The sequence below is a fragment of the Abrus precatorius genome, unplaced genomic scaffold (genome assembly GCF_003935025.1).
Source record: "Abrus precatorius isolate BTA unplaced genomic scaffold, Abrus_2018 Scaffold4, whole genome shotgun sequence".
Classification (NCBI taxonomy): domain Eukaryota; kingdom Viridiplantae; phylum Streptophyta; class Magnoliopsida; order Fabales; family Fabaceae; genus Abrus; species Abrus precatorius.
The window spans coordinates 979,149-1,004,907 of NW_020874384.1; the positions used below are offsets into that span (position 1 = coordinate 979,149).

At 31.8% G+C, this 25,759-nt stretch overlaps 3 protein-coding genes across 13 annotated transcripts; 2 read left to right on the plus strand and 1 right to left on the minus strand.

Annotated features, from left to right (window-relative positions):
• The first annotated feature begins 696 nt into the window (after window positions 1–696).
• LOC113864665 (probable serine/threonine-protein kinase At1g54610) lies at window positions 697–8,156 on the plus strand. Of its 3 annotated transcripts, none has more exons than XM_027498643.1 (8): window positions 697–1,796; window positions 2,742–3,026; window positions 3,490–3,807; window positions 4,385–4,612; window positions 4,997–5,097; window positions 5,630–5,744; window positions 6,104–6,574; window positions 7,344–8,156. In XM_027498643.1, exons 1-8 carry the CDS (start codon window positions 1,383–1,385, stop codon window positions 7,545–7,547), a joined length of 2,136 nt encoding a protein of 711 aa, XP_027354444.1. In that variant the 5' UTR covers window positions 697–1,382; the 3' UTR covers window positions 7,548–8,156. The 3 variants fall into 3 exon arrangements, with proteins under 3 accessions (XP_027354444.1, XP_027354445.1, XP_027354446.1); XM_027498644.1 differs by having other exon boundaries at window positions 740–1,796; window positions 3,508–3,807; window positions 7,344–8,001; XM_027498645.1 differs by having other exon boundaries at window positions 1,383–1,796; window positions 4,997–5,099; window positions 5,635–5,744; window positions 7,344–8,001.
• Window positions 8,157–13,589: 5,433 nt separating this feature from the next.
• Window positions 13,590–22,234, plus strand: LOC113864802 (protein SPA1-RELATED 3-like). 9 transcript variants are annotated; one of them, XR_003504922.1, is made up of 8 exons: window positions 13,590–13,945; window positions 14,259–15,308; window positions 15,475–15,632; window positions 18,232–19,177; window positions 19,263–19,456; window positions 19,542–19,853; window positions 21,040–21,099; window positions 21,456–22,163. XR_003504922.1 is itself a non-coding variant. In XM_027498922.1 (8 exons), exons 2-8 carry the CDS (start codon window positions 14,463–14,465, stop codon window positions 21,630–21,632), a joined length of 2,646 nt encoding a protein of 881 aa, XP_027354723.1. In that variant the 5' UTR covers window positions 13,770–13,945; window positions 14,259–14,462; the 3' UTR covers window positions 21,633–22,234. The 9 variants fall into 9 exon arrangements, 6 of the variants coding, with proteins under 6 accessions (XP_027354723.1, XP_027354726.1, XP_027354729.1 ...); XM_027498922.1 differs by having other exon boundaries at window positions 13,770–13,945; window positions 19,263–19,409; window positions 21,456–22,234; XR_003504921.1 differs by having other exon boundaries at window positions 13,807–13,945; window positions 19,263–19,437; window positions 21,456–22,055.
• Window positions 22,235–22,846: 612 nt separating this feature from the next.
• LOC113865038 (beta-glucuronosyltransferase GlcAT14A-like) lies at window positions 22,847–25,759 on the minus strand. Its single transcript, XM_027499378.1, has 4 exons — window positions 25,106–25,759; window positions 24,706–24,781; window positions 24,510–24,625; window positions 22,847–23,349 (listed from the first exon to the last, which is right to left on the minus strand). The coding sequence occupies exons 1-4, from the start codon at window positions 25,683–25,685 to the stop codon at window positions 22,847–22,849; spliced, it is 1,275 nt and encodes a 424-aa protein (XP_027355179.1). The 5' UTR covers window positions 25,686–25,759.

A 25,759-nucleotide genomic window follows, 5' to 3' on the forward strand; every position in this document is an offset into this window, starting at 1 on the left:
ATTTTCTTAAACAAAGTTTTAAGTTTATGTTTTATAAATAAAGGGAGAATTTTATCCTTTTAAATTATATCCTCTCATTCAACTCGAATTTCTTTTTAAAAAATAGCAAACAATTGATCCTCGCAGAATAGATAAGAAATTAAAGGCATTCAATGTGTGCGTCAAAGTTCGTATTCACATATAAATAATAATTAATTTTATATTGTTGAATTTTCATTTTGTTTGAAGTTGAAAAATGACGCTTAATGTGATTTAAAGTTGTCGAAAGTGCAAACTAAAATAAACAATTTATTTTATCAAATGGTATTATTTTAATTCTATGTATTTATTTTTATTTATCATACTAGTTAGAAATTTAAGATAAATTAATTATTATATTTATAGTATGCTTTTATTTAATGTTTAAATATTTTATACATTTATCATAAATAAAAAATACTATATTAAGAAATTTAAAATGATTTTACTATAAATAAAAATAAATTTAGAAATAGCTTAGCAAGTAAAATAAATGCACACAAGCAAGCATTAAACGACTAATACTTTTTTAATCATGTTATTTTATTCTCAAACCTTTTTATTTAAATTTATTTCAATAATAACAACAACATTATTATTGTTAATTATAAAATAAACGTATGAATTTAATTTATTTTGAAATTCATATATTCCGGTTTTGATCTAAAAAATATGTGTATATGAATTTCATTTCTATTATTATTTTATTTTCATATTTTCCGTAATACGAAAACACACTCTTCGGGTTTCTCTCTCTCTCTCTCTCTCTCTCTGTGAAATCCTTGTGATGCTGCCCTAGATCCATGGCTTCATTGCATGTGTTGCTGAGTTTCAATGTTACCACTTTTTCACTCTTCCTATTTGGGTCCTTGAAATCCTTTTGTGGGTCCCACATTCAATCCACCACAAAGCTTTTGCAAACACACTTTCACCAAAAACCTTGTGAAGATCTTCCTCTTAGTATTTCTCACTCTCTGTTCTAAATTTCCAAACTTTGGTGCTTCCTTGTTTGTAAACTACCGGTTTTTCATTGGGTAAATCATTCCGCTGTGTATTTTATCTTATTTTAAAGATTTTTTAGGTTTGGTTTGTTGAATTTGAGGTTGTATACTGTTTGGTAGCTCATTGAGTTTTTGTGGATTCAGTGTTTTGAGATCACATTTGGGATTATATAAATACTGGGTTACTGTTGTTATTATTATTACTATTAGAATCTGGTGTCTGTGTGTGAAATTGGTGTTTATGGGGAACGAAGATGAGGATGTTAAGCATTTAGGATAGTATTGTGGGAATGAAATTAAAGGGGTGAGGAATATTGAGATTGAAACTTAGATTTTGGGAGAGGGGTTTGCCTGTTGTGCATAATGGGTTGCGTCTGTTGCAAGCCCTCTGCCATTGAGGATAGCAAAGAGAGTCCAAGAGAGCGTTTGTCAAGCAAGGTTTCGTTGGACCCTTGCGTATCGAGGGGTACTTCGTCGAGGAGGGAGGAAGCATACAGGGTGAAGGATAGATATGATGGTAATGATGTGAGAATTGCCTTGATTGATAAGCAAGGGAACGGTTCTGTGCGGTTGCAAAGTGATAATAATGTTGAAAGGAAGAAGGAGAAAATGGAATATGCTGCTGCTCAACCACATCCAGGAGTTGGTAGTGTTCCCAAAGCTATGGAAGGAGAGCAGGTTGCAGCTGGGTGGCCCTCTTGGCTGGCAGCAGTGGCTGGAGAAGCTATCAAGGGATGGTTGCCTCGCCGTGCCGATTCTTTTGAGAAGTTGGATAAGGTATGTTTCTTTCTTGATCCAGTGTCATAGTGGAATTCTGACAATGCTTTCTGTGGTTATATGCAGATATTCTTGCTTTAGTTTTACATTTGCCAATAGAATATTGATTCAAATGTTAAGTTTTCAAATTTGTTTTGTGTGTTAAATTTTTTGGTTTTTCTTCACCCCCCTCCCCCCTTCTCTTTTTCCTTTGATTATCTATGTTTCTAAAATTTGCTCTGCACCAAGTATGGACATCAGGAAACGAGTTACCAACTTCTCCGCTGCTTTCTTTGGTTATGAGTACAATAGTTGGCATTATGGTTGGGCTTACCTATATTTATATATCTACGTTCTGCTGGCAAATAGCTGATCAAAATTGCTTGTTTCGATTCACTGTTTTGGTAAATTATGAGTCTTGTACCTTATTTCACTATAATAACTCTTGATTGAGAAACTTCGTGAAAGGGATTTTTAGAGAACTCTCTCTCTTATCTCTTTTGTCCTTCACAAATCAGTGTAGTTTGTCATTTTTTTATTATAACCCTCATCTCTGCAAAATACACAAGTAACACAACCTATCATTTTTAAACTGATTTGAATTTATGATCTTACTCTATGACAAATCTTACAAAATTCTTGGTTGTTATTAATTATTGAATTTAAGATGCTAATAATGTTATGCTTCATTTTTTTAATGCTTTTCTTCAGTAAGGTCAAGATCAAGATACCTTGAATTTGGACCTAGTAAATTCTGCTTCTGTTTCATTTTAATATTCTTCTTACCTCTGTTGTATTTGAAAAAACATTGAGGTTGATTTGGGACATGTTTTGCTGTAGTTTGTAGATTTTTAGTTAGATATCTTTTTTCTCTCGTTGATATCAGTTAACTAAATGATGACATTATCTTCCATCTGCTTTAGTTGGCTGTGAATGATGAAAATTTTCCTCCTTCTGATTTTTCAGATTGGACAGGGAACTTATAGTAATGTTTATAGAGCTCGTGATCTTGAGCAAAAGAAAATTGTTGCTTTGAAAAAAGTGAGGTTTGATAATCTTGAGCCAGAGAGTGTTCGCTTTATGGCAAGGGAAATTCACATTCTACGTAGGCTTGATCATCCAAATGTCATAAAACTGGAAGGCCTGGTTACATCTAGGATGTCTTGCAGCTTATACCTTGTTTTTGAATACATGGAGCATGACTTGGCCGGGCTTGCATCACATCCTGGGTTGAAGTTTACCGAAGCACAGGTAATTTTGAAAGCTTTAAGTTTCTAGTTCTTCCATTCCGTTTTACAACAGATTTAATTTATGGCTTATTCCAAGAAGAATCTTGTTGTATGATGTGATATTCAACAAAATTGAATTTGTCATATTTGTAATTTAAGCTAATAATTGAAGACGTTCATTCTGATTGTCATAGAGCTTTAATTCCTTTTTTATTTTTGGGATTGAAAACGAATATATTGAAAATAAGAGGAACATATTATGTACCACTAAAGATAACCATAGATAAAGACAAAATGAAAAATGATCACTGAGGTTGAATTACATTTTTATTTTGGGATTGAAAAAGAAACTATGAAAATAAGGGGATGAAATGAATCTACAAGAAAGAGTTTGGGACTTCCTCTAAAACAAACCTGGTTAAAGACAAAATGCTGCACGAGCACAGAATTCAAGGAGAAATTAATTTCTTATTGGAACTTGGCAGGTTAAATGTTACATGCAGCAGCTTTTACGAGGACTTGATCATTGCCACAGCTGTGGTGTGCTGCATCGCGATATCAAGGGATCCAACCTTTTGATTGACAACAATGGAATCTTAAAGATTGCTGACTTTGGTTTGGCAAGTGTTTTTGATCCCAATCAAACTCAGCCTTTGACAAGCCGAGTTGTCACCCTTTGGTACCGGCCACCAGAGCTTTTACTTGGAGCTACATATTATGGCCCTGCTGTAGATTTATGGAGTACAGGCTGTATTCTTGCCGAGCTGTATGCTGGCAAACCTATAATGCCTGGAAGAACCGAGGTATATGAACTAAAATGTTTCTGTTAAAATGTAGCATTAATGGGTTTTGTTCTTTTTCATCTGTTAAATGTCTACACTCTACAGTGCTCTGTGAATACTTGTTCTTCATAAGTAAGATAAGAAATTTCAGGTTATACTTGTGTATTAACTATAATATGTGGTGGCTTTTGAACAATTACAGCAACAACCAAGCATTTTCCTACTTTGTGTGGTCAGCTACATGGATCAAATGACCCCACAATTCTATGATAAATCGTGTTTATAGATAAATCATATTTTATAACAATATTAATACTTCATCATAAATCATTTGTTAAATGTCTACACTGTACTGTGAATACTTGTTCTTCAAGAAATTTTGGGTTATACTTGTGCATTACTTGTGATGAACAATTGTTAAAACATTAATTAGGATATGTGACATTGGGATGTCAGTAGTGTAGTGCCTTACAAAACTGATAAATATCATGTTCTGTACAATTACCTACTGAAATTCTTTTTTATGGTTCTGTGCATCAGTGGCCTAGTTGTATACTTCTATTATTAAGATGATTGGAAGGTATTGTCTGTCTTCTAGGTGGAGCAGTTACATAAAATTTTCAAACTTTGTGGTTCACCTTCTGAGGAATATTGGAGAAAATCAAGGTTGCCCCATGCAACAATATTTAAGCCCCAACAACCCTATAGGCGTTGTGTTGTTGACACATTCAAGGACTTTCCTGCTCCTGCCTTAGCACTCATGGAGACCCTTTTGTCCATAGATCCTGCTGATCGTGGTACTGCAGCATCTGCTTTGGAGAGTGAGGTGCGAAATTCATAATGAATTTTGGAGACATACCATATTATATTTTATAATGTTCACTTTACTTAGGTTGTGGCCAAAAAATGCCAACCTTCAAATTATTTTTTTAGCATCTTTGTGCATATTTTCTCTTGCTTCAATCAAATTAATGGTCTTGTTCATCATTGCTACAGTATTGCTCCATGATCTTAATATAGCAGAAAATTCATATATATATTAGCTAATTGATATTTTATCACATTCATATGTTGGTGAGTATTTATTCATTCTCTTACTTAACTGCATGTTGCATTAATTTCTATTTTATTTTGGATGTAAATCATTGCTTTTGATACTTCAGTATGCATTGGTCATGATTGTCTCCTTTTGGTGTACTTGCTAATGTAGTTCTTCATGACAAAGCCTCTACCTTGTGATCCTTCAAGTTTGCCAAAGTACCCTCCTAGCAAAGAATTTGATGCCAAAGTACGAGATGAACAAGCAAGAAGGTGTGTTCAGTTTTAGAGTGAATATGTATTTTGTCATTTAAGTTAGGTATTGCCTAATGCATTAGCAATATTCAGTTCTGAAGGGTGCCTCTGCATGTGTGTTTTCATGTTTCTACTTTAAATATATTTTATTTCTTGTAATTAAATTCTGCAAATACTCTTTTTGCATCTTATGTCAAGATTTTTTTTTCTTATTCTTACTTTTCAAAGTGCAATGACTTCATGTTTGTTGATAAACTTTGACCAATAGGAAAAGAGGAACGGTTATTGCCTGGATGTGTTTTTCGGATTAAACATTCCATTAGCTATATTAATTGAACAGTGGATGACATTCCATATGACTATGACATAGGTGTATATTAAATCAGTCAATTAATAAATCTGAAATGTATTTAATTATTCTGATTGGACTGATGCTTGTTAATCATGCTTTTTAATCCATGTGGAGAATTTTCATTCGGCATTGTACTCTTTGATTAGTAGCTTGTAAATTTGACTGTTAGATTTTTATTTTTGGTTCTGATGTTTGCAGACAAGGGGCAGCAGGTAGCAAGGGCCAGAGACACGACCCTGAAAGAAGAGGGGCAAGAGAATCTCGAGCAGTCCCTGCACCTGATGCTAATGCTGAACTGCCCATGTCAATGCAGGTGCCCATAATTAATCATGATATTAACTTGATTTAATGGTGGTAATCTGTATTTCCTGTCCTGTTTTATTAACTCTACTGGTCATGTCAGTGCATAAATATCCTTTTAGATTTGCAATAAATATCTCCATGGCATCATAGTAGTTAAAAATGCTAAAATAAAATAAGAAAGAGAAAGGGTGGTTGAAGGTTGCATTACTGAATCATATTTCTGTTTCCTTCCGACATATTATTTTCTTTGCATCCTGTGAGAATAGTTTTTGTACTAGCCCGCGTCAGTTAATGGGATAAGGCTTGATTGCTGTTATTTTGGTCTAACACTTTTCTTTTGTTGAAACCTTAAATAACCTTTTGTTACAGAAGAGACATGGTCAGGCTAATTCTAAAAGCAGAAGTGAGAAGTTTAATCCTCATCTCGAAGAAGCTTCTGGATTTCCCATTGATCCCCCTAGACAGTCACAAGCTGTAGAAGTAGGCATAGAAAATCAGGTACAGCAACATAAAAGATCCTCCCATTCTGGTCCACTGGCTCACCGCACTGCATGGGCTAAAGCTGGGAAGAACCAGGATGATGCTCCGAAGATTTCAGTTGGGGGTGATCTATCAACATTCTCAGGCTTAGTTGCAACCAAGAGTATGTTGGCAGATGATCGCAGAGAAAGGGCTGGATCATCACAAATGGAGGCTTCAAAATTAATAGGCAGGTTCCCAGGATCATTTAAGGATGTCTCTGAATCATCAATGCAACAAGATCAAAGACATCATGTACAGGGTGTAGTAGGTGCTTCTCAAAAGGAAGAAGGGAGAGGCAGCAACAAAGACCCAGTTCTTGTAAGTAGTTCAATGTCTGCCCTTATCTGTTCTGACTTAGTATGTGTTTTGGTTTATAATTTATATACAATCTTTTTCTTCTTATTTTTAAGCCACACATAAAATAGTTAATAGTGGCCCAAATTCTGGCTTCCAGGTTCCAAGCAATTCTTGGTCTTTTAAAACCTTGCTCTGATTAACTCCTGTTTTAAAAACAAACAATTGGTTCAACATGTGCGTAATTTAGAAGCATGTCAAAAAAAAAGTAACAATGAAATAGCAAAAAATTAGTAAATGAAGAAGGTAATGCAGTTTACCTGTGCAAACTTGATTTTAAATGATCATGATTTTGCAAAATTGATTTGTGTTAAAATCAAGTTTAAAGTGATTTATGTTTGAAATTATTTATGTCAAATGCAAGTTTGTAGTAAAATTTAGTATAAAATTCTCAATCAAATGCAATGACTATATTAGTCAAATGTGCTTTTTGGGACATAATCACGTTTGATAAACATCCAAATATGATTATTATTTTTCATCTAAATCACGGATATATGCTGTGGATGTGCATTTGTCGTAGTTAATAATCCAAACATATTAATTACAATACTGTTGATTCCATCTTGAATTGTACAATTTGTTTTTGTATATTACTTTCTATGGATTTTGCTAAGTTGATCTTATGTCAGCACTTTACCGTTTTATAAAATGGATCTGAAAGTGTTTGTGGTTTAGTTTGGTCTTGTATATTTCTTGTGCTCATTTTTTCCTTCTCCACGTAATGATGCAGGTTGGATATGGGTCAAAGGGTCATAAAATTCATTATTCTGGTCCATTGCTGGTTCCATCAAGCAACACAGATCAGATGTTGAAAGACCACGACCGCCAAATTCAAGAAGCCGTGAGACGAGCACGTTTGGATAAGGCAAAAATGAGAAGACTTCAAGCAGAAGGGAACCAGATCACCAATTCATTATTTGTTTCTGGTCGTTGAGATGCAGCAAAGCATCATAAAGAGAATATTTGATTCTTTTTTTTAAGTGGGGTGCCTGTATAGGGAGAAAGTATCCTTTGCAAAATGCCCCCTTGGCCATGTTAGGTAATTTTATAGCTTAGAAATCTCTCTCCCTTCAAAATTATCACTCATCTTTCTACTCACAGCTGCAATTTGTGGTATATTATGGCCATTCTTGTAAAGCCTTATCAGTTTTAAGCTGTTAGAATACTGGGGAAAAATTATGTTATGATAGAGTTAATATTCACTTGGAAGAGGCCTAAGTAAGTGCATTTGTTCTATGCCTCCTCTCATTCTCTCTGATGCATCACTACTTTATTATTGAGCCCCATATTGTGTGATATGGTCGGTCTATCTTTTCATTCTGACTACGTGACTACTATGGGTCGGACTGTGGGTTTTGGGCAAAAATAAAAAAATAAACTGGTTGCTTGATTATGGGTTGGGTCAGGTTAAGTTTTTTTTAAGTCTAAACTTATGTTACCCTGTCATGCTGGCTTTAGGTTTGGAAAAGTTTAGGGTAAAATTTATGAATTGTTTTGTAAGTGTTATTAATGTTTACCAATTACAATTAGAGTTCCTTTTTGGTTAAAAGGTTTGCATTTGATATGATCATAGATTATAGATTATTGAGGTAAAACTATAATTTTGATTGCTAAAAGCATCTAAGTTTTGTTCAAAAGTTTATTCTCATGCAAGATTAGGGAAGACTATTAATTTCAACTAGATTTATAGTAAGTATTACATACAGTCTCTTACTACGCTGTATTCTAAGGCTTTCTTTAGTAGTTTGGAGGAAAAGAATTAAAAAAAAAATGAAAAAAAAAGGAAGAAAAAGGAGAGTTAATACAAAAGTCTCTAAATTAAGAGAATTTAAAAATATGGGATTGGGGGGGGGGGGGGGTTTTATAAACTCTCCCTTGTCTAAAACTTTCAAATATGGATAAATATTGCACAAGTCTTCTCATTTTCCTAAAAAATTAATTCTCAAACAAAGCTTACAAACAAACTCAAGTCTTGATTTAATAGAAGTGGAAGATCGATTGTTAAGTGAGTCAAATCTTAGTTGCAATCAAGATAGAGGGGTTCATAATTGGGTTAATATTGTTTTTTTTTACAAATAAATTGTCAAAACGTAATAATTTTATACAGAGGTTTAAAGTTTCATACTAATATTATTTAAAAAAAATATTTACGTTGATTAGCTTGAAAAAGAAATCAAATTCAATGTACAAATTAATTGAGGTTATATTATTTATTAAATAAAAATAAACTTATTACTTGTCCCGTTTATTTTTTGATTAGTTTGAGATATGCTTTATCTTGTGAAACTAAATCTCAAACTGATTTAGTTTGATTGAAAGAAAAATTATTTTTATACTCCTTTTTCTTTTTTGTTTGATTGCACTATCATTTTCTTGGAAAAGGTGGTACCAAATAAATTTCAATTTGGAAAATAAAAGTTATCTAGTCAATTTTTTTAATCAAGAATTATCAAGTTATTTATTGTAATTCTTTTTTATTTGTTTGGCTTAGATTTAATGAGATATTTTTACTTTGAATAAAACTAAAACTTTTGAAGATATAAAAAAAAAAAAGAGTAAACTTTGTATTAGTCTCCTAAATTATATATGTAGGGTAAATTGGTCTTTTAAATTTAAAAAATGAATTTATTAATTCTTAGTTTGTTAAATGTTTTATTCCAATTCAATATTTTTTTTATTATCATAGTGTTAACTTTTATTAAGATATTACATTAAGTGACATTTATGATAATTAATATGGTCAAAATAATTTCATTTAATTTACAAAATAAGATATTTAGACTATAACAATTATTGTGTGTCACTCTTAACATTGTAAAAACAAAAATTGTTAAATTGAACTGAAGGGTCTAATAAGAATCATGTAATATTATCTTTATTATTTTATATGTTAAATTTCACATAATTTAATTTAGATATTTATAAATGTTATCCAATGTTTAATATTTATTTGTATTTTAATACTATATTATATGTTAAAATAAAATAATCTGATAAAAATCTCTCTCTCTCTCTCTCTCTCTCTATATATATATATATATATATATATATATATATAATATTTTTAAAATTAAACAAGATATTTTTTTATTGTGTCAATTTTGTTCACAAAATATTTCTCTAATTTCAGTTATTAAACTAACCTGCATTTTAGAAAGGATTTTTCTTTTCTAGATTTATAGAAAAGGAAGTTATGAAGACAGAATTGTCTTTGCAAAAAAAAATAATAATAAAAAATCTGAGGAACTTTCACTATGTAGTGATTTATAAACCTTGAAGAATTAATTGGAGATAAAATAATCACGTTTCATTATAATCACATTCTCTCCAGAAAAACAATAAAGAAAAAAAATAGTGTGTGATTCTGTAGTTTGACGCATGATTCTGATTTTCTCTGCTAACAAATGAAAATATCTTGTGGGCACATTCTGTAATATGCTTTCCATTTTCCAATTTCTCATCACAATTTTTCTTCCTTTAAATTTATTTATCAAACGTTTCACTTAATTTTTATGGTTTCTATGGCTTATGCAAATTAAGTATCGTCGTTATCTATCAATTAATTAATTAGTTAAAAAAAAAAACAATAGAAGGAAACGACAGCCACAACTCTGAAAAATCATAAATTTTGGATGTTGTTTAGGTCCCACTACCAACCCCCGTTTTGTCATCAACGAAAGATCCAATGATAAATAATGATAAAATTTAGATATAATTTTTTTAGATATTTTCAACATTATTTTTTAATTGAATTAAAATTTTACAATTTTAAAAGTATGTTAACTTTTTATTTATATAAAATTATAATTATAATTAAAAATATTTAAAATATTAAACCAAAATTTTATTCATAAACAAAACACTAAAATAATATGAGAACAGGTGAGCATCTTTAATAAAGGCTACATTTATATACTTGTTACCTATTACAACAAAACCCACAAATGGTTATAGGTTCCAATTTTGTGGTTCAAATCAAAACATGTAGGTCTTATATATTGCCATACAAAATCTAAGGTGCCACTTCCATGTAACTTATGCTGCAAACAATGTCATTATCTATCTCTCTTGACCCCTTCAATAAATGCAGGCTGACTAAGGATATATTTCATAAGTTATTTATTTATTAATGGCATAAAAGCATGGGTTAAAATCATATATGTTTGAATTATACTTTTGATGAGTGACAAAATATGATTATGTTAAAGAGAGACATTTTTTTAATAAATATAATTATCAAATCTACAATCCACTATAATAATTTCTTATTTGATAAGAATTTTTGTATTTTACTTTTTTTAACACAATCGATTATATTTAATCTTCTTGACTACTCAGCAATATAAAATATTCAAATTTAATAAATAAAATAATCATTGAAGTTAAATGAGATTAATGTCTAATGGTCTAGCTTTTTCCTCTGCGGTACAGTGGTTATGTTGAAAGTTAATTACCAATGGTAACTATGAAAAGAAAGGTAACCATGATAACAATAATCGCAATGATTAAAACTAAAGTTAGTATAAACTTAATGCATATCATAATCGAGTATGCTATGTTTATAAAAAAAAATTTTATCATGATTTTGTTATATTATTTTTATCACATTATTCATTTTATTTCATAAGTTTTTTTCTATTTTTCATTATAAAATATATTTTATTTTATTTTTTGTGTGAGAATAACATTATCCAACACGATACTGGGCGACCCACAAATATAAACAATAGTTGATACTTATCTAAATCTATAAAAATAGAAATCTTTTTAATAATATTTATTATTTTATATCGAATACTTACTTGATCGTCAGAGTGTCATTGCAGATATCTTTTTTTATGGATAAAAAAAATTTAAAATATTTTATAATGACATCACAGCAGTACATAAAAACAGAAATTATAATAAGTATATTATTACAGAAACAAATTTAATTGTCTTTTCTTTGACTTAGATAAAATAATTAGGTTAAATAATTCATCAATGAGTGTTTGAGTGAGTGATTTAATAAAAAGTACTATGTAAAAACAATTAACATTTGCTTGTTTATTTTAATAGTTAACGTAAGAAATTATAACCAGAATATCATTTTGCATGCACACTAAATTTATAATGAGCGTTTATACTTTGATTTCTAAAGACACAATACGTGGCCACAAATTTTGATGTCAATGGTCAAAGAATTTTTTAAACATTATTTTGGCATTTTGGTTACATGAGTAATCACAAATTAATGCAAAGACCCTTTTGATTTGACTTTACATATTTCCTGTGTCTGTGGTGAATTAATGCATAACTTTATTGGTGAAATGACATGGGAACTGGTAAAGCTATTTGTCTAGGCTTAGTGGCCTCTTTTGAAATAGACATTTGTCTGACAGTCTTAAGTTTAATGATTAAATATTTTTTAGTTATTTTAAATATAATTAAATTTGATTTTATGCTTTTTAAATAATTTTTTTTAGTTTTTTTTAAAAATGGTTCTTGTTTATCACCTCTAATAATGCTATATGCATTTAACTATATTTTGTTAATAACTATTTTGAAAAAGTAAGTGATGTGACTCATCAATAACTAGTAATAAAGATTATTTTTAAAATTCTAAAATTTATGAGGAGCAAGATAATAAAATAATTTTAATAAAAAAATCGATGATGAAAGGTGAAGAGACTATGAAAAAAATGATGTAGGGTTAGAGGATAAAAATGCACATAATATACCAAATTAATTAAATAATTATAATCATAAACATTATGCTTAGTTGAAAGAGAATGGAGAATAAATGCATAGTTTATTTGTTTGGTTTAAAACTTTGAAAGAAAAAAAGGATTAAAATAAATTGAAGCAAAAATTTTCTCTAATTAATTTTGTTTCTCCACCCGAATGGAAGATTTTGGAAGGAAAAAAATTATTATACTAATTAAATTATATTTCTTTTAAGATAATGATTTGATATAATTATTTATTTTATGAATATAACAAAAATTATTATTTTTTATCATTTCTGGTGAACATAATAATGTGTTTTTCTTCTCTCTCTATCGTTAAAGTTCTTTCACTTCTTTCCTTGTTATTGAAATTCATTGGTTTGATCATCCTTCTTTGAATCAAAATATAAGAAAAATACTTGAGGAAAAGTGATATGAAGCACAAATAAAATTAACAACAATGATAAAGGGTTAAAGCAAAAGTAATAAACAATAATATATATATTTAAATTTCATTTGACCAAACTAATTAAAAGGCGTGATCCTAAAACACTGAAGTATTCTCAAATGGTTCAACTGAAAATCCATTGATGATGACATAAGATATTAGCAAGCACACTCCATTGCTCACATAATGGTTAACAAAGAATCTCTGCACAAGTTTTCCAAACTCATGCCAGACTTTTGCAATTATCTATTTAAATATGTAATTATTCAATGATTACTACTGTAATTATGAAACATTATTTGCACCTTTGTTGATTGTGATTGGTCTTCAATCCAATAACCAAAACACATACAATTATCTTTACTATATTCGGTGACACTTTTACCGAACATGATTACCTTTTACTTGGTTAAATGGATCAAATGACAAATACAATTGGCGTATGAATATGGATTCAATGCAGTTTCCGTCAAATTTTGTTATGTGTTTTTGTATTTTACAGATCATCCGAGTCCTTGGCATATACTACTATTTTAAAAATATTTAACACCACTACTTGTTATTGTTTATTCTTTAACCTTGTTCAAATGTTGAGGCCATGGCAAAGCCACGTCGTGTGTGTAGAATAAAGTGTTCAAGGCAAGTACTGACATTTTAATAGATACGTTAAATTAGTATTGATTAATTTCGGTTTTAAAATTATAAGAAAGTTATTTTAATCTTTGAAATTATTAAATATAAGTTTTTTTAACATTCATTATTATAATTTCAGAACAAGAATTGAAATAATCTTTTAAGCCTTAAATTCATCCTATTTTATATTAGAAACTAACTTATCTGAAACAAATTAACTGTAAATTGACAAAAGACTCAACGAGGAAACATGGTATGGAAAATAGGAAATACGATAGAGTTATTTTTTTGAAGTTAAATATTTTCATGTATGATCTGTGTTTTTTCATTCATTTATTTATTTTATGTGGGGGAGGTTTGTTTGGTCTAATTTGTTTAATTTCATTTTTTCTTTTTTATTATTTCAAAAATATTTCGACATGTGGTGGATTTATGCGTTTGTGGAGGTTCGGTGTACTACGCAAGTGCAACTGGAAACTAGGAAGTTTTGTAGTGTTATTCCATTTTCAGGTTGTTCTACTAGAAACTGAAGATCTTTCTATGGTGATACACCTCTCTCTCTTTCTCTCTCTCCACGTATCTTTCTGCTCTTATATTTTCTCAGGTGGACGTTTGGAATCCAATGGAAAAATTTTGATCCATTGTAGGGTCTACGTTGATTTTCTATGTGTTAGAGCTATTACGCTATAATTGGGAAATCTATGCAGAGAAGTTTTTAAAAAAATGTTTTTTTTGTTTTCTAATATTTTTTATAAAATAAAGTGCTTTTTTTTTCACTTCTGATGAATTGGTTTTTCTTTAATGGGGTGAATTGCATGCTGATAAAGTTCATGTATTCACGTTGGTAACTTTGCAGGAAGTTGTCAATGCATTGTGTGGCAACAAGCTGAGAAATTGGTATTGATTTTGGTCCATTGGGTATCTTTGTTTACCACTGAAAATGAGTTTGAGTTATAATGGTGATAGTGGGGTTGGTGCATGAGTGTGAAACATGTTGGTTAATTACACCAAGTCTTGGACGTGTGTTCCTTGGCCTTCATGCAACTCTTAATGGATAAAGATGGAGGGTTCTTCTTGGAAGAAGTGTTTCAGTTCTACGGCCTTAGATAGTTTTGGAGGCTTAAATAGGAGCCCAGAGCCTCATGAAAGAAACCCCTTTTCTGGTGAGGAGTCAAAGGATTCTAGCTTCAAAAATGAGAGAGACAGGGTTGTGTTTGCACAAGGTGATAAACATGAAAACCTTGGTGGTTTTCTTGGGGATGAAGAAGTAGGGGTTGACCCTTTTGTTTATGCTATAGAATGTGGTGATAATAGCTTGAGGCTATGGTTAGACAAACCTGAACGAACAGTGAATGTTTTAGAGTGCTTGCACATTTTTAGGCAGATAGTAGAGACTGTTCATGTGGCTCATTCTCAAGGACTTGTTTTTCATAATGTGCGGCCCTCCTGCTTTGCTATGTCGTCTTTCAACCGTGTCTCATTTATTGAGTCAGCATCTTGTTCACATTTTGGATCAGATACCTCAGAAGAAGATGGATTAAACCACCAAGCTGTTGATATTAAAATGCCAACACCTATCCATCTCAATGATGTGCATCATCAGAGATGTTTAGGAAGTGAAGATTCTGTACCTGTTGAGACTACTACAACAACTGCTTTGTCGGACTCTAGTTGTGTGATTTCAAGTGCAGTGTTTGCAGCGCCTAAATCATTAATAGAAGAGACAGAAGAAAATAAAATGAAAAATAGGAGAAAGGCTGAGGAAGTTGTTGGAAAGAAGCAATCATTTCCAACGAAACAGGTACTGCTGATGGAGGCAAGTTGGTATACTAGTCCTGAAGAGGTAGCTGGTGCTCCAAGTTCCTGTGCTTCAGATGTTTACCGATTGGGAGTTCTCCTTTTTGAGGTTCACAACTAAAATATGCAAATCTTGTTTATGTTGTTAGATTTTAGTCGGGTGCTTTTGATCTGATTTTTTAATTCTTTTCCTTGTTATACGTTCCTATGATGAGTTTTCAAAGATCCTATTTTCTATTTCAATTTTCTAACTTGAGTATCATACTTGTGATCAGCTATTCTGTCCACTTAGCTCAAGTGAAGAAAAGAGCAGAACCATGTCCAGCCTTAGACATAGAGTTCTTCCTCCACAATTACTTCTAAAGTGGCCTAAAGAAGCTTCATTTTGCTTATGGTTGCTACATCCTGAGCCGAGTGGTCGTCCAACATTGGGGTAAATTCTCTTAATTGCATGGCTTTTATATATATCAAATATCCAAATTGCTGGTGACAATGTTATGTACCACTTGTATGCACTGTTTTCTTTTTCCTTTCTGTTTTGTAATTCCTCAACTTTTGATGGGAAGGTTGAGAATAAGCTACCTACCTAATTATTTTGAATAAAGATCTTTAAGATGGTTTTTAATATAGGAAAAGACTGTATTTATGACTTGAGATTATTTAAGCTTATTGGTTTGTGGTCTACAGTTCTCCTTGATGGACTTGGCTTGAAGTTTGTCTTCTTTAGATGGGAGCTTGAAGAGATTATAGAGATTGAGTAGGAAACAAAATAGAAGAGAGAATTGGGTTTTGCAAAATTGAAGATGGCATGCAATCAATTAAATAGCATGGAGTGAGAACCACTTTCCCCTAGAAATGTGAAAAGGAAATGATTTTGCTCCAGGAAGTGTGAATAATCTCAATCAAATGACAATTTTCCTGCTAAGTAACTCCAGCCTAGAGATGTGAGCGCATAAAGATTGTGAAGGATGTCCTATTAGAAAAATATCCATGGTTAAAATAATAGAGGACCAAAATTGATAGTGAGCTTCAGCACTAAAAAACAGACATATAAAAAACATTTCAGTATGACTTCTGATTAAAATAATCAGGTCTCAACGAGACATAATTATATAATTGTCACAACGTAGTGAAGATAGAATGGATCCATCAATTAAAACACAAGTGGAAAGACAATATAGAAATTGAATGGGGAACAAAATACAAGAGAAAATCTAGTTTTGCAAAACGGAAGATAGTATGCAATTAATTAATAATAGCATGCAGTGAGAACCACATTCCCCTAAAAATGCAAATAGAAATGATTGTGCTCAAATGAAGTGTGAGTAACTCAATCAAGTCAAATGACAGTTTTCATGCTTAGTAATGCCAGCCAAAGATGTGGGCACATATAGATTTGTGAAGGATTCCCTAAAATGACATAAATCATAAATGTACAAAACCAATTAGAAAAAAATCCATAGGAATTATCTATGTGTACAATAAGAATAGTGGAAAACAAATTGGTAATTGATTGTAAATTTCCACACCTAAAGATTGGAATATAGAAAAGATTTCAGTATGAGTTTTCATTAAAAATAACTGGGTTCAATGAGACAAAAAAATAAATAAAGGTGACAAGATAGTAAATAAAAATACAGAGGGGATCCACCAATTCTAGGGGACACAATCTGATTATTGTTGACATGCTTTGAAGGAAAAATACGTACTTGTTTGTGAAGGTGGTATATTAAGAGACGACAAAGGTGATAATTTGGAGACCATCTTATGAAGCTTTGAGATGCTAGATTGACTGAAGTGACTTTGGAATATGGATGTAAAAAAAACTTAGTGAAAGTGAAGGAAATTAAGGCATGGAAAGATGGCATGTACCCTTGGATTCATATCCTACACTCTGACCCTCAAAAGAACAATATTATTGTTAGAATATCTTGATTATACTTGGATTAATTTATAGTATCATAGAACATCGTGTAGGATACTTTTCCCTCTTTCCTTATTATCTCTTAGGATTAGTTTCCTTATTTCCTTATATTTCATGATTTATTTCCTTTTCTTAGTTAGAATTATGATGTATTGTGCTTTATGTTTGGTTTTGCACTGTAACACATCATATCAAGTTAAGTTGATGTCAATCATAGTGCAGTCAGTCTCTTTTAGCTCCTTTCCCTCCCTAAACACCTAAAAAGCCCCTTTAATTTCAACAAATATCAATGAAGTTAGATAAACAATGAGGACAGCAAGTCTATTGATAGTGATAAATTAAAGGACAGTCAGGCACATAACGGGAGTAAAGAAGGGATGGGGGAAATTTTGACAATACCTTTAGGCTAAGATAGGTTGAGGCTACATATTCTTACACCATATACTAGATGCTTGTAAATTGTAATTATTCTTGTTTGGATTACTTTATTTTGTGTTCAAACTATTACAAATTATGCTGACTGCTGAGAGAGATTTCAATTGTAAAACATTAATCATGTAAAAGTTATAGAGCAAAACCAAACTCCTGAATAGTGTTTTTAATCAATTTTTTAAAACAAAAAGCATACTAATTTTTGCATAGTTTATAATGAATTGTCAATAACACGCCATAATCCAATATTTCTTGGTTTCTGCATGTTTTTGATTAGCTTATTTTGTGTACAAAAAAACATATAATTAAAATAATGTAGAGAGTGCTTTCGGGTAAAGCTTTAATTGCCTTAGAAATATGCAAAACCAAATTTGAGTTCAATGTTCTCAATCATTTTTTTTTTTCCACAAAAGTCATTGATTTTCACTTGGATATTTGCCCAAAAGTTAGCTCAACCCCAAAAATCTTGTTAGGACTGTTTTTGGCCATATTTTTAACTGATGCTGAACATCTTAATAATTTCTAAATTTTTGCATCTGAATAGCCTATTAGCTGTTCTAGATAATATAGTCTAAGAAGAATCGTGATCGTTACTGATCAAAGCTTTTGTAATTTTGTACTAAACTGATATATATATATATTATTTGTATATATGTAATATTTGCCTGTGTTGCAGGGAGTTGTTGCAGTGTGAGTTTCTTAATGAACCGAGAGATGATATGGAAGAGCGTGAAGCTGCAGTAGAACTCAGAGAAAGGATAGATAATGAGGAGTTGTTGCTAGAGTTCCTTTTGTTAATTCAACAGAAAAAAGGGGAAGCTGCTGAGAAGTTGCAACATACTATCTCTTTTCTGCATTCAGATATTGAAGAAGTGACTAAACAGCAAACTGTATTTAAAGCGGTAACTGGCATTGGACTAGGGAGTGATGATTGTGCAGCATCAAGTTTCCCATCCATTACAGTTGTTGATAATGAGGATTCTGCTTGTCTAAGAACCAGAAAACGGGTCAGACCAGATCTGTGTGTTGACAGCACTGAGGGATGCAATAATAACATATGCAATGATCAGAAAAATCATGGAAGTATTCTTTCAAAAAATCCACGACTTTTGAAGAACTTGACGAAGCTAGAGTCAGCATACTGTTTTACACGATGCAGATCTGCCTATTCCTTGGGGAAACTTGTGGCTACACATTCACCTATAGCTACTGATGATAGAGGGTCTGTTGTTGTGACTCCAAGGAGTTGTGTCAATAAAGTAGTGTCAAAAGAGCAGTGTAGAGAGGGAAAAAGCCCTTGGATAAATCCTTTCCTTGAGGGTTTGTGCAAGTACTTATCTTTCAGTAAGTTGAAGGTTAAGGGTGACCTGAAACAAGGAGATCTTTTGCAGTCTTCCAGCCTGATATGCTCTCTCAGTTTTGATCGTGATGCAGAATTTTTTGCAACTGCTGGTGTAAATAAGAAAATTAAAGTTTTTGAATGTGACACAACCATAAACGAGGACTGTGATATCCACTATCCAGTAGTGGAGATGGTTAGCCGGTCAAAGTTGAGCAGTATATGTTGGAATACTTACATCAAAAGTCAAATTGCTTCAAGTAATTTTGAAGGTGTTGTACAGGTAGGTCAATGCTTGTGAAATGTGAATCATAGATTGACTATAATTTCTATGGCAATATATGCAATTTGTTGCCTACTTGTTTCAGTTATGGGATGTGACAAGAAGTCAAGTGCAGTCTGAAATGATGGAGCATGAGCAGCGGGTATGGTCCGTTGATTTCTCATCAGCTGATCCAACAATGTTGGCAAGTGGGAGTGATGATGGTTCTGTCAAGCTATGGAGTATCAATCAGGCAAATTCCATTTTTGCATTTGGTGGATGTCAGCTTTGAAACTAAACGTACTGCAGTCATCTATTGTATGTTTTGTGTGTATAATTCTAGATGTTTGATGGGTTTTTTCTCTCGTCTGGGATGTTACTGCAGGGAGTAAGTGTTGGCACCATAAAAACGAAGGCAAATGTGTGCTGTGTTCAGTTCCCCCTTGATTTTGCTCGTTTCCTTGCATTTGGCTCAGCAGATCATCGGATATATTACTATGATCTTCGCAACCTGAAAATGCCTCTCTGTACACTAGTTGGACATAATAAAACAGTGAGCTACATCAAATTCATAGACACTGTGAACCTAGTCTCTGCATCCACAGATAACACTTTGAAGCTTTGGGATTTGTCTCTGTGTTCAGCTCGTGTAATAGACTCGCCAATTCAATCTTTCACTGGTCACTTAAATGTTAAGGTACGTGTATTGATAACAGTTATTTGTGTTTTGTTGGAAATATGAAGTAGATTTTGATTAAACTTTGAAATTATTATGGCTTTTGGCCCTTTAGTTTGAACTATATATAATTTTGGTCCCCAAAGTTGTTTCAAGCCATTTAAATTTTTTTATTTTTAAAATTAAGCAAATTTAGTCTTGCCATATCTACTATGCAAAACCTTTAAATTCTTACATTCTACTTAAGATCTTCAAAAATGAAATTGATTCAATTGTTTTAAACCTTCTTTTATTCAAAATTGCCAACAAAAACTTCAAATTTCACTCAATAAAAATATAAAAAAAAAAATTGTCTCTTTTCAAACCCAGTCTTTAAAATCCTTCAACTTTTCACTAATTTTTTTACTTGTAAACTTTTAAAATTATTTCATATCACTAATCTGTCATGAACGTTAAATATTTAGATAGAAATAAGGATTTGGGGGTTTTAGGATGAGGTAAATTGACGACAAGACCAAATATGCTAAATTTTAATCGGAAAATGTGAACGTCAACTCTTGGGATACCAACCACCCATGAACTGTTAGTTTGGCAATGGCATCAGAAGTAATCAACCATTGTCAATTGGCATTTGTGGCACAAAGTGGGCAGTTTTTGGCAACAAATAGTTTCACACAATGGCCGATGGTGGTTTATCGAAGCACTTACTAGATATCATGCACATATGAAATTCACTTTTTTGGATGTTTCACACGGTAAAATTGTTCGCATGCCATGGTTGGGGTTATTAAATCACACTTCAAATGTTTTCCTAACTGATTTTTGAATTGTGACTTGTAATCTATCAAATCATGAGATTCAAAAACACAATGACAAATAAAAGGGAGATCTAGTACATGAGGCTTCTATCTTTTGGGTCTGGGGTGCATAGATATGTCCATCCTTACACCCTGCAAATGAAGCTGTTTCCCTGATTTACTCTCGTGATCTCTAGGTTACAAGTTGACAACCTTATCATTGCTAGGACTCTACCCTTTAAATTACATAATTTGAATGACTAAGAAAAAATATATATGTTTAGAATTACCTAGGAAATTTTATGTAATTAATTTTTTTTGGGCCATTTGTAATTAATTTACATCATATTTTATGCATATAGTGTTTTGATTTCTGTGCATCATGCTGATGCATCTTCCTTTTGTTGCAGAACTTTGTAGGGTTGTCTGTATCTGATGGTTACATTGCTACCGGTTCAGAGACAAACGAGGTATTTCATACGTCCTTTTTCATTGTTTTATCAGTTATCTTTGGTATATAATTGATAATGAGTTTCTTTCATTTGATTCTTCTAAATGTTCTGTTAGAACAATATTGCTTTTGCATACCTTTCTCATAATTCTGTGCTAAATAAAGTTGTTGAAACTTAGGGACTAAATGAAGAGAAAAGAGATTATATTTTTCAGTATATGTGATTTCGTATATAATTATTTCTCTCTCTCTGGCATTTTATCTTTTCTATAAACACATCCAAAAATACTTATCCTAAAACAAAATAGACACCTAAATGTGTCTCCCCAAGAACATCATTTCCCATTAATTAAGGTCTTATTCTTTGTGAAATAGGTGTTCATATATCACAAGGCTTTTCCCATGCCAGCATTATCATTCAAATTTTACAGTTCTGGGAATGAAGTGGATGATTCTTCACAGTTCATCTCTTCTGTTTGTTGGCGCGGTCAATCCTCCACCTTACTTGCTGCAAATTCCACAGGCAATGTCAAAATTCTGGAGATGACTTAAGTTGACCTTTAATCTGTAATAAAGACACAAACATTTGTACATTGAGGGAGGTGACAGAAACATTGTTCAAGGTTCACTATCTGTTGCTGGGAAAGGCTGTAGAGAACTCTATACGAACTTGTAACTAGTTTTTGCATTAGCTCATGACGGAAGCAATGAGAGAAAAAAGTGAGATTGATCTCTTCAAGAATGTTCTGTAGATAAAATGCTATAGAAAAGAAAGGTGAAAAGTATATTAGATATTCTATTAGGTTGCTAATCATATCCAGCCCCTCTGGTTCGAGATTCCCTAGATTGTTGATCATGTCCAATCAGTGCCAATAACTTGGTTAAAAAATTCATGTCTTGCGATGACTTTGGCTGAATGAGCCTAAAATCTAATGATTCAAATATCTATTGTTCGTAGGAATAAGAAAAGATCACGTAAAAAATTGATGGATTTTGGAATCTTGATGCTGCAAAATATTGTGAAAACTCATCTAAATAGGATTACAAAAGGGGTAAAGTATATTTCTTGCCCCAAAAATTTAGTCAATTTTAATTTTACACACTTTTTTTTTATCGTTTGATCTCTAATTTTATGAAAATACATGTTTTTATCGAATACTTCTTTATAGTCCCTATTATTAAGCTTGTTTTGTTATGTAGTGACGCGACAAAATCAAGTTATATACGTGTTAATGACTATGCCACATCGCCACGTAACAAATTAAAACATGTATTCTCACAAAACCAGAATATAATGAAAAAAGAAGTAGAGAGACTAAAATCAAAATTGATTAATTTTTCAAGAGAGAAAAACATATTTAAACAAAAAAAAAGGATGACCCTGATGCTATCTTTGGTACTGAATATGGTGACGATTGGCAATATTGGCTTAGTTCATATCAGGGATTGATGTGCCTTACAAGTTAAGAATAAGGCGCTGGATGCTAGAGTGACGTATCTGGCCATTTAAGTAAGTTGCATTTGTTTCACTCTTCCAACTCTAATCATCAAAGTTCCCAAGAGAAGTCATCAAAATGCACTTTCTAACACATTTATTTTAATTATAAGCTAAAACTTATTAAAAGCTTCAAAACAATGAGACAAAATCATTAAATTAGGAGTCCGACTTATAGTGTTTTTATAATTTTTAATAAATTTTAATCAATAATTAAAAGTGTGCTAGAAAGAATGTGTTTCATTAGTATTTTTGAAGTTTTCAATAAAATCTATTTACACTGATTCTGACCGAATTTAGCCATCAAAGTTAGCCTAGCTACAAGGACACGAAGCCTTTGAGATCCAGGACCAGGTGTGATCTTGTAAATGTTCCCCACTTTGGAACATTTAGGATTGCCAGAGCACCAAGCACCTGGGGTGAATAGTTGTTCCTTTTCCCTATGCAGTAAATGTTTATCAATCACATCCAAGACAGGATCATCTTGCTTAAATTTCCTTGCAAAGGCAGAGCTGCTTGTAATCATCTTGTTTGTGTCATTGATGTTAAGCACATGAGGATGTTGTTTTGGAGGAATGTCCCATGAAATATAATGCAAGTCACTGTTGACAACTGTTCTAGCTAGTTCTGGCGCATTGCATACAACAGTTTGGAAGTAGCCTTCTGGGGAGGAAATGAAATTAGTGTAGTACATAAGAAGGGTCCTTGGTAGATTGTCCCAACCCCACACAACATATTCTACAAATGCACGCGATAAAATCATCCATGCTGAACCTGCAATGTAGCAACCCACCATGATTTAATGAAAAAAGTTTAGAAATCAAAGTAGATAATGTAATTCTTAAATTTGGGTTGGGCGAACTTAACCTCAAAAGCTACCAAGTAAGACCAGGATTTATTTACCCTTTATAAATTTTGTTTTAACCATATTTATAGTAAACGTTTCAATGCTAGAATTGTTTTTATTTTTTAAATTGTATTGAGAAAGTTGCAGTACCAAGTAGCTTGTATTAATATTTTACAGAGCAAGTTAATTACACTGAAAAAATTCGTAGAACCAAGTTTTTTCTTTTAATCAAAAGTGTCCTAATATTAGATTTAGGATATACTTTAATATCACATTAAATTTGGGTTAAAACTTAATCCAACTCCAAAAACTAAATCGAAAGGTGAAAATTGTTTTAACTTTTTAAAATTTTACTTTAGCCAAATCTACAGTGAATGTAGACCTTTAATAGTAATAATAAAAGAATTTTGAAAATGGAATATATGACATCCTATAGTTAAAATGTATTCAGCCTAAAAAATATGTAAGCTACTGTGTCTAACTAACATAGAAGACTCGACCAACACTAATAATTTCAGCATTTAGTAAGCTAAACAGTAGAATTACGTTAGCTCATAGATTATAAAAATGTTTGACATGAAAACTCAGGTCTGAATATTGTTTAATATTCTTATTCCCCTCATTTTTCTTGATGTAAAAGGAAAATATTTCCAGAAACAAACACATTTTCTTGGTATAACACAGGTCTTCAAATTACATAGATATATTGCAATGATTCTTAAATAAGTTGTGTTGTGTCCTAGGAGCTAGTTGAAGTTGTGTCTGCAACGTATGATTGGTACAGTTATCTAGGGTAAGGGAGGACAAATTTTCTTATTTTTAAAATAAGAGACGTATATATTATTTATAAAAATAAAAAAGAAATATTCAGACATTAAGTTTATATTAATCTATCTATTATTTTATTTTAAAAATTATCAAATTGGAGAAGATTTATTGGAAACACAAATTTTATTCCCCTCTCTCTTTCTCTCCAAAACTCAACACTCCCAAACATACACATAAATTCTCCAAATAAGCATAAGTGAACCATTTGAATAGTTAACCATTAAGGAGAAAGAAAAAAGGTTTGATGGGTTAAACTAACCAGTGAATAGTTTAAATGCTGTTGGCAAAGTTCTCTTAGGACCAACCAAAAATACATCAGATTTGTTTGACAAGTAAAGCCCGGGATCTACAATTAAAGGCATTGCTCGTTTGTCCCTGCACAGTTTGGCTCAATTCATTAAGAACTTATCAAAATTCAATGTGATATTGAAGAGGGGAAGAAAAAAGAAACTTACAGCTTCCATCCTAAACGACTTGTGTGCTCAATGAAGTTAAGGCTTCTGTCTAAATCTGAAAAAGTATATAGAAGATCTGCATAAACATATACCCATCCATATTAGTCTATCAATCATTGTGCTAAAACAGTTTTCAATTTGAATCAGAACAAAATGCACCGAAACAATCTTATAAAAAAAAAGTCAAAATACATATTTGCTTCTACAGGAGGTTCATTGAAAATTAATTTCTATATCTAAAAAACTTAACTTTTAATCTTTGTACAAATATTTTGTTACATTTTAATCTCTTTTGTCATAACGGTAACAAAACATAAGTATTTTTATATATTGAGAATAATTTATAAATAATTGATAGCTATAGGGACTAAATATATATATTTTTTAAAAAAAAACTAACCATCCTGAGTCACTAGAGGATAATCTGAAGCACTAAGGTTAATAAACCAATCCCAGTCTTTAGTTCTCTTGAGCAGAATGGCACAAGCATGAAGAGTATTAGCAACCATGGTTGGTCCTCTATAAGTGACCATATTAGCTTTGTGAATAATGAAAACATTTCCAACCTCAGTGAACACAGGCTGTTTCTCTATTCTAGAAGCTAGTTCCAACCTTTCCTCTAAAGGTGATTCAAGGTCCAAATGAACAACATAATGGTTTAGTGGATGGTAAAGGGCAAGAAGAATTCTCCAAAGCTTCTCCATATCACCTTTTGATCCAGAAATCAGATAAGCGAATCGAGGTATTGAAGACACAACAGGAGCTGGAGCAGTAGCAGAGGCAGAAATCTTTGCCTCCACAAAAATTGGAGCAGTTTGGTTTGTGGCTAAACGTGATGGGAGAAAGAAGAATATAGAATTGAAATTGTGAATTGTAGAGACAAGTCTCACGTTGAAGGATGTGGCTGCAAAGAATATGCACCCAACTGAAATCAAAATGAAAGGAAACACCCATTTCTGCTCCATATTAAAGGACCTCATCACTGAGACTTATCATGTATTCCATGAATCACTGAAATCAAATTGTCAATTCACCAACTAGCAGCAACTGAAAA

Coding starts and splice junctions, on each gene's coding strand:
- LOC113864665 (XM_027498643.1), top strand. CDS start 1,383: ATGGGTTGCGTCTGTTGCAAGCCCTCTGCCATTGAGGATAGCAAAGAG. Junction 4,613..4,996: donor CATCTGCTTTGGAGAGTGAG/GTGCGAAATTCA, acceptor TTGCTAATGTAG/TTCTTCATGACAAAGCCTCT. Junction 5,745..6,103: donor AACTGCCCATGTCAATGCAG/GTGCCCATAATT, acceptor CTTTTGTTACAG/AAGAGACATGGTCAGGCTAA.
- LOC113864802 (XM_027498922.1), top strand. CDS start 14,463: ATGGAGGGTTCTTCTTGGAAGAAGTGTTTCAGTTCTACGGCCTTAGAT. Junction 15,309..15,474: donor TGGGAGTTCTCCTTTTTGAG/GTTCACAACTAA, acceptor ACTTGTGATCAG/CTATTCTGTCCACTTAGCTC. Junction 19,410..19,541: donor AGCTATGGAGTATCAATCAG/GCAAATTCCATT, acceptor ATGTTACTGCAG/GGAGTAAGTGTTGGCACCAT.
- LOC113865038 (XM_027499378.1), bottom strand. CDS start 25,685: ATGAGGTCCTTTAATATGGAGCAGAAATGGGTGTTTCCTTTCATTTTG. Junction 24,782..25,105: donor TCCTCTAGTGACTCAGGATG/GTTAGTTTTTTT, acceptor ATGTTTATGCAG/ATCTTCTATATACTTTTTCA. Junction 23,350..24,509: donor AGCATTTAAACTATTCACTG/GTTAGTTTAACC, acceptor GCTACATTGCAG/GTTCAGCATGGATGATTTTA.